At 43.9% G+C, this 13546-nt stretch overlaps 1 protein-coding gene across 1 annotated transcript in view; it reads left to right on the forward strand.

Moving 5' to 3' along the window:
• Nucleotides 1-12719, forward strand: part of SGPP2 (sphingosine-1-phosphate phosphatase 2) — a 121535-nt gene extending 108816 nt beyond the window's left edge. Inside the window, exon 5 of the mRNA XM_065880180.1 lies at nucleotides 12168-12719. Within this exon, the coding sequence (XP_065736252.1) occupies nucleotides 12168-12719 (552 nt within the window). The remainder of the gene's footprint in view (nucleotides 1-12167) is intronic.
• Nucleotides 12720-13546: the final 827 nt, after the last annotated feature.

Genomic DNA, 13546 nt, shown 5'->3' on the forward strand with positions numbered 1-13546 from the left:
GAAGCAGCCGCATAGCACAGGGAGATCAGCTTGGTGCTTTGTAACCACCTAGAGGGGTGGGATAGGGAGGGTGGGAGGGAGAGGTAGAGGGAGGAGACATGGGGATATATGTATACGTATAGCTGGTTCACTTTATTATAAAGCAGAAACTAACACTACACTGTAAAGCAACTGTATTCCAATAAAGATTTTACAAAAAAAAGAGCAAGCAGTGAGGTGAACCAAGTATTATTCCTTCTATTATCCTCCGGCGCTTTGCCCCCAGAAGAGGTCTTCTACCTTATGTCCAAGTTGTATATAATTTTTCTTATGCTAATAGAAAACCATTTTCTGTTAAAGGTGTCAACATGATTTCTAATGAAGGTTTAAATAGGCTCACTTTCCAAGTGGGCATTTATTCTAACACAGCAGAAGGTGCAAGCTGGCATACCTTCTTCTACCTCCTGTCTTTACTTCTGAACGCCAGCGGGTTTTCACAGTAACTGTTGATTTCCATGCCTCGTGATCCTTAGCCCTGGATTTGTGCTTGGATATCTGAGGTGGCTCAGAGGACAGGCATGCCGGAGTGCCCACTCAGAGAGCTGTGACTATCGGGAGATTCTGCTGCTTACGTTACACCACGTGGCAAGGTAAATCTTCCTGCTTTTGATTGATCCCTGTGGGCGTTGGTGTGTTTCAATAGGAAATTCGTATTTTTGAACTTAGGCATTGACTCTTTCTCCCCTATACATATGCTAATTACATAAGATGTAGGTTTTTCTCTAATCATTTATATTCATATTCATGAACAACGTTGCCTCCCTCTTACCATTTGGCTTCTATTGAATCTCATCTGCATTCTCAGAAATTGAATGAATTGTGAGCTAGCATGGAAAAGAATCAGTATTCTGAGCGTATTAACTAGGAAACGTTGACCTATAACTAAAAGTTATTTTCTAAAATAATTGTAGGGAGGGTTTGAGGGTTTGGGGTTTTTTTTTTAAGTCTGTTTTAATGTCAGGGTCGGCTTGCATTCAGAGCATTCACTGCATCCACAAAGAAGTGGGTCTTGGCTTTTACTCTGCTCCCGGCTTCAGCTTGCTCTCTGAAGGCAGCCAAGGGCAGAGAGGGCCCTTCACATTCTCAGCAGGGGACCCGGCAGAGGGGAAGATGCCAGAATCATCGAGTCCTCGGCATAAATAGTTCCAAGATCTGAATGCATTCTTTCTGAACAATTGAATGAATGGGTTTGTTCTCCCCTCCTTTCTGGTGAGCTGACCCTGTGTTGTTTTGGTCTGTTCCATAGCATTCTTCAGTGAAGATGTTTGGAGATAAGAATGTAAATTTCTCCCTGTAAACCGCATATGGGAATGTGATATAGGGTCAGAGTTCACAACAGCTGGGAGTTCTCAGGGTTAGGGCCTGCTGTTGAAATATCTAGAGATGTTTCCCCAAAGGAGGAGTGTTTCTGTTGGGCTCAGAATAAAAAACACTATTTTATGTGTTTATATAGCATTCACTAAAATTTGTTCTGATGTTTGGGATGACTCCATTAGGATTCTTTCCTAAACACTTCAGATTGCCTGTCTTCATTATTATTTTCGGTAAAGAGGTTATAATGAAGCTCGAGCTTTTATCTATATACTAACTTTTATAACTGAAAACGAGAATAGGTACAAAAATGAAAGCCATTTAGATCTTTCTGCATTTTAACTTTAGAAAAGGTTATGTTCATGTAATGATTTTTTTTCCCCAAACAATTTAAAAGGCTTCATTTAAACCTTGATGGTAACTTGAATTAAGGGTTTATTATGTTTCAGTGTGATTTGTACGGTAGCACTGGCAACGCATCTTATATGCTTTTATTTTAAATGTTACTTACATCACGGAAGAATAGTATCTTGATTATCATGTAGATTCTGGGGGGCGTTTCATTGTGTTTTTTTTTTGCATGATGTGAAAATTTATAAGCATCAATTAATTACTTCCACGCTTGTCTATTTTGAAACATTCTGATTTTAACATCCTGATTTTTTGCCTTGATTATATTTTATTATAATAAAGGTGTTGACTAGAAAATTTAGAAAATATTTGCAAAGCATGGGGAAGATAATCATCATCTGTGATACCCAAACAGAAAAACTACTATTAATATTTTAGTCTATTTCCTTCTCCATGCATGCAAGTGTGTATTTATATAGAATTAGGATCATCCTTTATGTAGAGTTTGTATTCTGCTTGATATTATCTCACTTATGGATACTTCGAAACCACAAAAAAAAGAGGTTGCAGAAATGTTTCTTTTCAAATGGAAAATGATCCTGCTGTGTTATTAAATAAGAAAGCAGTATGTATTTTTAACTCATTTTTGGTGAAAACAGCATTATACCATGCCTGATTTATGTCTTTCCAGATTCTTCCTTATTACGATGTATGCTCCATTCTTTATGCTCTTTTTGATTATTTGTGTTTTCTGATTGTTCTGTGGTGGAGCATGTGTTAGTTACTTTTTGGACTTCATCAGTATAGGTTGAAATAACTCAACAAGAATCATCCCTATCCAAAAACCTTTGTGAGTAGCTTCTTTTTTCTTTCTTTCTTTTTCTTGGGGGGGCGCTGTGTTGGGTCTTCGTTGCCGCACGTGGGCTTTCTCTAGTTGTGGTGAGCCAGGGCTGCATTTCATTGCAGTGCGTGGGCTTCTCATCGCGGTGGCTTCTCTTATTGCAGAGCACGGGCCCTAGAGCGCGCAGACTTCAGTAGTTGTGGCACATTGGCTCAGAAGTTGTGGCTTGCGGGCTCTAGAGTGCAGGCTCAGTAGTTGTGGTGCATGGGCTTAGTTGCTCTGCGGCATGTGGGATCTTCCCGGGCCAGGGCTCGAACCCGTGTCCCCTGCATTGGCAGGCGGATTCTTAACCAGTGTGCCACCAGCAAGTCCCTCTCTGATTATTTTCTTAGAATAAATTCCTAGGAGTGGAATAACTGGGTCTAAGTGCTGAATATTTTGTGTGTGTGTTGTAGTCTAATTATGTTCTTCTTGGAAAGGAGTTTTAAATGTGTTTTTTGCAAAGTAAAGCACACTTATTCTGCCATATTTGCCCTAACTTCTTTTCTTTATCATGCTTTTTGCATCATTATCTTTTATCCATCTTCCATAGCGTTCCTACCTCCTTATAAACCACACACACTCTTCTCTCTCCACCCCCCCGCCCCCACCACAAATCCACCTTTTCTGGACAGAATTATCCCAGGGCTGGCTAGTGGCTCCACACGTCAGTACTGTGCTCTGTACACTGTCCTCTGCTCCACAGCTCGCCTTGGCCATTCCGGAGAACTGTGAACTCTTCCCTCGGGCCCCACGCACTGTGCCAAACACATGTCTGTGCAGTTCCAAAGAAATCACCTCCTCATTTAGAACTTGCTAAAATGAAAACAGCAGATCCGATCCTGAGATGAAGATTTTGTGAGTTTTTCATTTCTGTGAATTTAGTAGCTTGAAACGATTAGTGTAAAGAAGTTGTCCTTGAATTTTCAAGCACTCTGGTCCTTATTTTTTATTATTTATTGTATTTTTGGCTGCGTTGGGTCTAAATTGCTGTGCGTGAGTGGGGGCTGCTCTTCGTCGCGGTGCACGGGCTCCTCATCGCGGTGGCTTCTCTTGTTGCGGAGCGCGGGCTCTAGGCGCGCGGGCTTCCGTGGTTGTGGCTCGTGGGCTCTAGAGCGCAAGCTCAGTAGTTGTGGCGCACGGGCTTCATTGCTCTGTGGCATGAGGGGTCTTCCAGAACCAGGACCCAAACCCGTGTCCCCTGCATTGGCAGGCGGATTCTTAACCACTGCGCCACCAGGGAAGCCCTCATCCTTATTTTTTAGGAGCTGTTTAGAATAAGTTTATTATTAGAAACGTAGAGCCCCAAATTAGAAAGTTCATTAGAAATGGTTCAAGTATTTTTATTACAGAAATACCTAAATTGTCTTTATTACAATGCCACCTTTTATGGCTAAAAATCCAACTGTGTGGCTAGAAGGAAAAATCTGTACAGCAGCAGCCTTGTTGGCCCAAATTACTTTCGCCTCAAATGCTAGGGCTGTGGACCAAAACTGTCTCATCTCCTGATGCACTGAAGAGGAACAGGATGAGTTTACGATTAATATTCCAACCAGATGCCCGGGAATTTGGTAACTGCAGTTACAAAGGAAGACAGAGGGAAGGAAGGCACATTTTCTTTGATGTATGGTAACAGTGGGTTTTAAATATTATGGATATTCAGGAAAGAGAAAGGCATTAAATTCCTGTAATCTGTGTAACTGAATATCTGCTACCTGTTAGGCACTGTGCTAGGAGCTTTGAGGAATAATGTCCAGTTGCAAGAGAACTTCCTCTTTGCTGATCAGACTGTCATGATTAACTCAGGAGAAAAGCATGTGAACACGTCACTACAGCAAAGGCAACTTAAGAGGGGGGCTTTTTGGATGGATCTAGAGACTGTCATACAGAGTGAAGTAAGTCAAAGAGAAAAATATCGTATATTAACGCATATATGTGGAACCTAGAAAAATGGTACAGGTGAACCGGTTTGCAGGGCAGAAATAGAGACACAGATGTAGAGAACAAACGTATGGACAACAAGGGGGGCAAGCAGCGGGAGCGTGTGTGTGTATGATTAATTGGGGGACTGGGATTGACATATATACACTAATATGTATAAAATGGATAATAAGAACCTGCTGTATAAAAAAAATAAATAAAATTAAAAGAAAAAAAAGAGGGGCTTTTTGAGTGCTGTTAAGCAAGTACCTTTACATTCAGTTCAGGTACAGGTTATTTCCAGCTGTGGAGGTACAGGAAGATATTCTGGAAAGGAAGTAGCTTTTGAGCTGAGCCTTAGATGAGCTGATAAGATCTTGATAGCTAGAGATGGTTAAAATGTGCCGTACATAAAAGGAATGTAAAACTCTGATAAAATTGTGCAAGGCATGTTTGGGAGAAGCAAGTAGACCTATCTGACTGGCGTGGAATGTTCAAATGGGAAAGGAGTGAGAGAAAACCCTGGAATGGTAGGTTAATCAAACCCATCTGAAGCAGGACTCAGTCCCTCGAGAGGTTGGTATTTCTCAGAGTCGTTTCTGTTTAGACTCACTACAACAGCTTTATGTTGAGGTGTTAAAATGCAGGCTCCTGGGCCGCACGGCAGATCAGAATCAGAGGGCAGTCCTCTGAAATCTACCTCTTAATAATTGTCCTAAGTGATTCCAATGCACACTAAAACTGGCGAACATTGGTTATTGACACAGCAACTAGGAAGGCGGTCAGTGCATGCTGTGGACAGGAGACCGCCGGCAGGCAGGGAAATGAAGGTCTGGGTGGGGGAGTGGGCATTCAGAGGTGACGGCAGGAGCTTGTGAATGAAGGAGGGCGGGTCTGTGACTGCGGGTCAGAGGTGGTGAGAGGAAGTCGTTAGGACTCTGAGCTTCTGCAGCCAGGGAGCCTGGGGGTGGGGGGGTGTCCATCAACAGAAATATGTATAAGTAATGAATTTCTCTGAGCCCTACAGGATCACTCTGAACCTCTAGTCCTCTGCAAAACTGTGTTTAACCCCTACAGAAATGGGGGCGTTAAACACAGTTCAACCCTAACAGAAATGCCCACATGAAAAATGTCTTGACTTTGCAAAAGGAGGCTCACATCTGCTCAGGAACCAGTCCGAGTCCTTAGCACCACGGTTGGCCTGTCGGATACCATGATGTGAAGATAACATTGCTGGGTCCCTTGCTCTCTGCCCAAGCTGTGACCTCGAGCAACTTGGTCTTGCCCACTGCTCTCCAGGCCCAGCAGCCTTCTGGTGTTGTCCCAGCAGCCAGTCTAGGATATGCCGTTGTTTCTCTGAGTTCTGCTGTCCCTGCCCCATCGGCATCCTTCCCTGCTGCTCTGCGTGTCACCAGTGACTCTTCGGCTGCTTCACCAGGCAAAGCAGATCTGTGCCCATGACTCTAATTCAAGGGCCACAGTGGATGATACAGATGCTCTACCTTTGTCATGGTGTAATAAAGTGCCCACATGGGGCACTGTGGCCCGGAGGTATGAGGCAGAATGGGTTCCTCCCTTTGGAGAGCCCTCTGCCGGAAGGGTCTCCAGGCAGCATTCTTTTTTTTTTTTTTGCGGTACGCGGCCTCTCACTGTTGTGGCCTCTCACTGTTGTGGCCTCTCCCGTTGTGGAGCACAGGCTCAGCGGCCATGGCTCACGGGCCCACCGCTCCGCGGCATGTGGGATCTTCCCGGACGGGGGCACGAACCCGTGTCCCCTGCATCGGCAGGCGGACTCTCAACCACTGCGCCACCAGGGAAGCCCCAGGCAGCATTCTTTAGCTCTGTGTTTTGCAGATGGAGGCAACATGACTCTTCCATCCTCTCTGACTTCCTCAGGGCTCAGACTCGAGTTCAGTGGGGCTGCCAGGAGACACTCGGAGTGGCAGAACCTCGTCTCCCCAGTGAGAAAGTAGAGGCTTGTGTGGGGTATCGAGTTCATTGTGCCTGGCCCTGCTCCTCCCGTCAAACTGTGTTTTCCTTTAAAACTCACAGAAAGATGTCCTCAGTCCTCAGTAGGTGATGCTTTGGCAGGACAGTCGCATGCCCCCATCACCATGTATGCCCAGTCCCCTGTGGAGGACACCACTAGACTCACCTCAGATCCCCACTTCATGTGGGGAATTGAAAGGCAGATCCTGTTTGGAAGAGGAGAGACCGAATTATTTTCACTTAATTTTTTAGAGTAGGCAGTACATTTGTATGATATAAAATTCAAAAAGGGGAATCCCCTGGTGGTCCAGTGGTTAGGACTCCACACTTCCACTGTAGGGGGCCCGGGTTTGATCCCTGGTCAGGGGACTAAGGTCCTGCAAGCCGCGTGGCGTGGCCAAAAAAAAAGATTCAAAAGGTACACAAGGGTATCCTGTGAAAAGCCTCCTTGCTAGCTCCATCCCCTGCCATTCAAGTGAACCTGTTTGTGTATCATGTAAAAATGTATCCATGTATTCTACCACTGATGTAAAAATGGAAAATGGTAGCATACTGTTCAGTACCATGCGTTTTAAACTTGCACGTCAGAGCTTCCTCATCCTTTTTACAGATGCAGAGTATTCCATTGTATGAATAGACCATGCTTAGATTTAACTGGCCCTTCTAGGTAGAGCTTGGCATTTTTCCAGGGTCCTGCTATTACAAACAATACTACAATGGACAGCTTGTAAATACTCCCTTACAGACACAGGCAGGTGTATCTCCATGGTCAAGACCTAGAGTGAGATTGTTGGTCAGAGGTTATATGAATGTGTAATTTTTAAAAATATTGCCAGGTTCCTCCCCAGAAGGGTTGCGCCATTTTTTATTCATATGATTGAGAGACAAGAGTCCCTTTGCCCCCAACTACTGTTTCATCAACAGAACACTGTCGAACTTTTGGATTTTGTTAATGCTGATAGGTGAGGGGTACATTCTCAGTGGTTTGTGGGGCAGGGGAGGGAGGGCGGGGTCACGTTGGAACCTCTGGGTTTCCAGAGCAGTGGTTCACACACAGCACGCACAACACTGTTATTTAGAGAAAGCAAGAGAGGCCACCAGCTTTTTTATTTTTGTTTAAAATGTCATTTTTTATTTTATTTTTTTAAATGAACAAACAGTGAAATTGATTTTGCCTTGGGTGTATAGTTCTCTGGATTTTAACGCTGGGATAGATCTGAGTAACCACCACCACAACAACAGAATGTCTCCATCACCCCAAAAAAGTCCCTCATGTTCTCCCTTTGTAGTCACACCCTCCCTCTGCCCCTAGACCCTGGCAACCACTGATCTGTTCCCCATCCCTGTAGTTCTGTCTTTTAGAGAATGTCATATAAATAGAACCACACAGCATGTAACCCTTGGAGACTGGCTTTTTCCATTCAGCATAATTTCCTGGAGATTTCATCAAAGCTGTTGCCTCCATCAGTAGTTTGTTGTTTTTTATTGCCGAGAAGTATTCCATTGTATGAAAGTAGCACAGTTTATTTACCCCTTGAATGACGTTGGGTTTCTTTTTTCCAGTTCTGGGTGATTATTAATAGAACTGTAAACATTTGTGTACTGATTTTTGTGTGAATGTAAATTTTAATTTCTCTTCAGCATAGCTTAATTTCCACTTCTTATTAGTAAATTTAGGTATATTTTATATGTTTAAGACGCATTCATATTTCTTTTCCTATAAAGTGCTCATTTCCTTTACTCATTTTTCATTTTGGTGACTTTTAGACAAGTTGGTTTGGGGGGGCTGACAGGATGTCTGAATGAAAATGTCTAGCTTTCGGTCTAAAGAGGCAGGACTAAAGTTTGAGAGAGACACCTGGAGACATAGTTGGTTTTTTTTCTTTTGTACTTCGCTTTTTTATTGTTGCATAGTATCCCACTCAATGACTATACAAGAGCTTATTTGACCAGTTTTTTGAAATTAAAATTTTTATTGGAGCATCTAAACATGGGCATTTCCACAGACTGTGTCTTCAGGCTCTGCATGTTTTTCTCTGTTGAACAGTTTGTGTAGGTCCATGGCCTCATCTCTCCATCCTCTACCAGCGTGACACTCAAATCTATGTCTCCAGTGTTGTACAGCAGAAACTAACACAACATAGAAACTACACAAACTATTCAACAGAGAAAAACACGCAGAGCCTGAAGACAGAATCTGTGAAAATGCCTGTTTAGGATCTATTAGGATCTAAAGGAGGAAACCAAGAAAGAGACTTCTTAGAGGTCAGAGAAGAGCCAAGATGGTGCAGGGTAATATTAATAAAAGCTGAATATTAAAGGTCTGCTAAGTGAAGGGTGTCAGTCCACAGGGCCCAGGGTTCAGAAAGAGAAAGAACATCTCTTTCCAAGAGTTCCAAGCAAAACCCCCACAATTTTGTCTGATTGGACTGGTGTAGGTCACATGACCACCCCTGCACCAATCACGGTGACCAGGAGATACAGTGCACTGATTGGCCTACCTAGGTCATGTGCTCCAACTCCATAATTTTCCAGAACTTCATGGATCCCCAAGGGGAGGTATGAGGCTATTGGGTCAAAGACAGATGCTGAAGAAACAACCAGCAAATGTCTAGTAAGTGGCCTTTCAGAATGGTGTATCATCTAAGTCTAGGTTGACGGCACTTGTGTTTCAAGGTGCAGAAGTGGAGATGACAGGTGTAGAAAATTCAATTCAAGAGTTTGGCTCAAGTTTCTGTAACCAGGAAACTTAAATGAAGGATTGTTCCTTTTTTTCCCCCAAAATAAAGTAACATCCGTGCAATAATCATAGCACAGGAGAAGGTCATGGGGAGAAAGATCATGGAGACTGTGAAGCCTGAGGGATATTTGAAGAGAAGGATGATGGCGGAAGTAAGAACAGGTAAAGCCCAGGTGCCACGTGAAGAACGTGCAGCGACACAAGGCTTTCCCCCACGCTTGCCCCTCTCCTATCTGTTCTCACTGCAGTCAGAAACTCTTGTCATGTTGGTACCCAAGGAGAGCGACATCAGTGGCTTCACGTTGCTCCCTGGATGCAGGCTTTAGGAAGCGGACTGGACTCTAGGGCCCTGTGGGAAGTGTCTCCTACCTGTGTTTACTCTTTACTCTCCAGCCCCAAGGGACCATCAAGATCCACAGGCTTATCCCTTTCCCTCTTCAGCAACAGTAATCCTCTGTCTCTCCACTAAGCTGTAAGCTCTGCCTAGATGTGGTTGTGATCGTTTGGCTCACACTGGATCCTCCAGCACTGTGTCTGGCATATAGCAGGCACTCACACATGGGCACTGGAAGGAAGAATGGATGCCCTCTGATCTGTGAAATTTGCTGTAGCCTCAGTGTTTATTTCTAAGGTCTGATTCTCACCCATTGTTCACTCAAATCAGACAGATGTCATTTTATTAGAAACTAAACAAGAGAAATAATGAATGAAGCTATTAGAAAAAAACAAACCTAAGCCCTTAGAGTTCTATTTTATGTTTATATGAAAAAAAAAAAAGTGGAAGGCAACATGCCAAAATATAGACAGCGTTAACTGTAGGTGGTGGAAATAAGGATCTGGTTTTTTTTTTTCTTATACTTTTCAGTGCTTTCCAGTTTTTCCACAATGCATGTGTTTTACTTTTTGGTGTTTCCCAGATTTTCCAATACATTGAGGAAAGTGTTTCAATTTTCCAATGGTAAACTTTCAAAATAATCCATCTGAAACTTTGTAACAAAACCACAGCAAGCTCCTCATTCTCTGACTTAGATGTATTCATCTCTTGGTTACATTAAGAATTCACCTTATTTGTATGGAAATATGTTAATATAAATGTTTCAGACATTACATGAAATTTCTAAAAATCTTATATGTTCTGGTACAATGTTATAAGTCATAATTCTAGTTATCACTTTAAAATGTATATCTCAGAAATAACTAAATTTCCTTGTCAATTGCATTATTATGAACTTTCATCAAATCTTTAACCGTGGTCATTTTTAAGTCTTTTGTCATTTACAGACAGTTCTGGGTGTACTCGGATGCTTTTACAAAACTGTTCCTATAAAAGGGTTTCATCTTCAAGGAATTCATGGAAAAGACTCTGACACGTACAGGTTTCTGGTAACTGACTACACTGCTGAACTGAATGAATCAGCATTTTCAGAACTCTAATGGAAGACTGATGAATTCATAAAAGATCAAGATAAAAAAAATTAATTACATGGGACTGAGTGAACCGATGAGGATGATTATAGTTTTTGTGACTTTCTGTTTGAATAAAAAAAAAAAAAATCCCACAGGGACTCAGAGGCAAAAATATACAAATCAATTTTCACTGCAAAGTAAAGGAGCCGTTACAGTGGAGGATTCCTGGACTGAATGTCAATATCATGACCTAGTATGAGTGTGTTCCGTGTTTGGTAATTGCAATCACTGTTGCTTTTGTTGTGGTCATGCATTTACAATCCTTGGTGTCAGTTGATTTATCTCTTGTAAAAATAAAATACAGTGTGTGTGTGTGGAAAAAAAAAAATTCACCTAATGAATTTTGCTGTGAGAACACTAAAGGAAGAAGAAAGTGGATACATTAAGGACTTAAAAATATTTTAAACAGGAGTTTAAGGAAAGAAGCAAGCAGGGAGGGAGAGAAAGAGGAAGAAATAGGGAAGGTGGGAGGGTCAGAGGAAGCAAGAAAGAAAACCAGAATCTAAAATGTAAAGAAGGATTGATTAAATCAAGCATGGTGCACGCACCCAGTGAAATCTATACACTATTTGAAATTCTGTCTCTGAAGACAGAGTGGTAGTACCCAGACGGGCATGGCGGAGCTTCGGCACCACCACATCTACAGCGTCTTCTCAAACCACCCCAGACAAACGCGCTCCATAAGTAATGACGGTGTGCTTGCTAGGAAGTGGCTCCCGAAGCAGCCAGCTTCCTCCTCCAGCCAGCTGCAGCCCCGACCCCTGCCTGCCAAGAAAGGATGACGCCACCTCTGTGAAGATCATGACAGCCCTTGTGATATACTATGAAATCAAAAATAATAAAGAGAATTCCTGGCGGTCCAGTGGTTAGGACTCAGCGCTTTCACTGCCATCGCCTGGGTTTGGTCCCTCGTCGGGGAACTAAGATCCTGCAAGCTGTGTGGCGCAGCCAAAACAAAAGGTTTTTGAAGTACAGAATTAAAAAAAAAGATTGAAGGAACAGTGTGATTATAGCTATGCATTAAGAAAATAATTTATTCCAAAAGACAGAAAAACTGGAAGAAAAGACATAGCATGAATAGCGTGATTGTGGTTTGTATTTTTCCTATTTTCAAATGTCTACAACTGCACTTTTTAAAAATATGTATTAGGGCTTCCCTGGTGGCGCAGTGGTTGAGAGTCCGCTTGCCGATGCAGGGGACGCGGGTTCGTGCCCCGGTCCGGGAAGGTTCCACGTGCCGCGGAGCGGCTGGGCCCGTGAGCCATGGCCGCTGAGCCTGCGCGTCCGGAGCCCGTGCTCTGCAACGGGAGAGGCCGCAGCAGTGAGAGGCCCGCGTACCGCAAAAAGAAAGTATTATAAAACATACAAAAATTGTATTTTAAATGTCAAATCAATTATATTTGAATCAAAATTATACCTGTATACAGGGGAGCACTCATCTGACGCACATCATCCGTTTCTCTCCCGCAGGATGTGCTGGGTGGCATCCTGATCACCGCCATCCTCATCGTCCTCACCTACCCCGCCTGGACCCTTATCGATCGCCTGGACTCGGCCAGCCCCCTCTTCCCTGTGTGTGTCCTGGTGGTGCCATTCTTCCTGTGTTACAATTACCCCGTGTCTGATTACTACAGCCCGACCAGAGCGGACACCACCACCATCATGGCTGCCGGGGCTGGGGTGACCATAGGATTCTGGATCAACCATTTTTTCCAGCTCGTGTCCAAGCCCACGGAATCCCTCCCTGTTATTCAGAACATCCCACCGCTCACCAGCGACCTGTTGCTTTTGGGTCTGACCAAATTTACTGTGGGAATTGTGCTGATTCTCCTGGTTCGTCAACTTGTACAAAATCTCTCGCTCCAAGTGTTGTACTCCTGGTTCAAGGTGGTCACCAGAAACAAGGAGGCCAGGCAGAGGCTGGAGATCGAAGTGCCTTACAAGTTTGTCACCTACACGTCAGTTGGCATCTGTGCTACCACCTTCGTGCCAATGCTACACAGGTTTCTGGGATTACTGTGAGCCTCAAGTGGTCGGAAATTAGCTCACTGGACATGAGAGCAAGACACCAAAAAGCTGTTGAGTGGGGAAGTTTTGACAACACATTTTTCTTTAAAAAAAAAAAAATTCCCTAAGTCACATGTTTGTTTTGCTGATACCTGAGATAAATGTTGCTGCTTTACGGAAGGAAAAATGGTCTCACGGTGACCACTAGCCTTTAAGCGTCATGTTGCAGATGAAGCCAGGCAAACCCACAGCTGAGTTCTTTAAGGCGCCCCACCCTGTCCATTACTTGGACTTTGAACCAGTCCTGGGCTGGCAGGAGTTGTGGTCTGGCTTAGGAATGGCCACAAGCCCCCCCTGGGTTCTGGAGAGCCTAAAGAGACGGGCATGATCCAGGAGGCTGGACGTCGGGCGTTCCTTTTCAGCTGTGACCTTGCCCGGCACTGAGTCTCATTTCCAAAACTGGAATGTTGGTCCAAGAGAAAGGGTGGCGCCACGTGAAACTGCGTTCCTTGGACAGGGCGACTTTCTGGTCATGAAGATCACATTAGACAGTGCCTGCTTGGGGGGAAAGAGCAATGTGAACCTCGCTGGGAAGCATGAAAGGCGGGGGCAAAGCTGGCGAGGTCACAGGCATCAGCCTGCTTTCCTTATGCATCCTGGTCTCTGTCAGGTGCATACTGGACAGGGATCCTCTCCTCCTCATTTATACACTTTGCAAGATTCCAGGCACCATTTCTATCCTCTTCTGACCCATGAACCCAACTGGCTGCTCCCTTCTCACCTCATCTGGGTTCCTCTGAGTGTCCTGCTCTGTCCTGCATCAGAGTGACTTGGGACAAGCC

The sequence above is a fragment of the Phocoena phocoena genome, chromosome 7 (assembly GCF_963924675.1).
Source record: "Phocoena phocoena chromosome 7, mPhoPho1.1, whole genome shotgun sequence".
Lineage (NCBI taxonomy): Eukaryota > Metazoa > Chordata > Mammalia > Artiodactyla > Phocoenidae > Phocoena > Phocoena phocoena.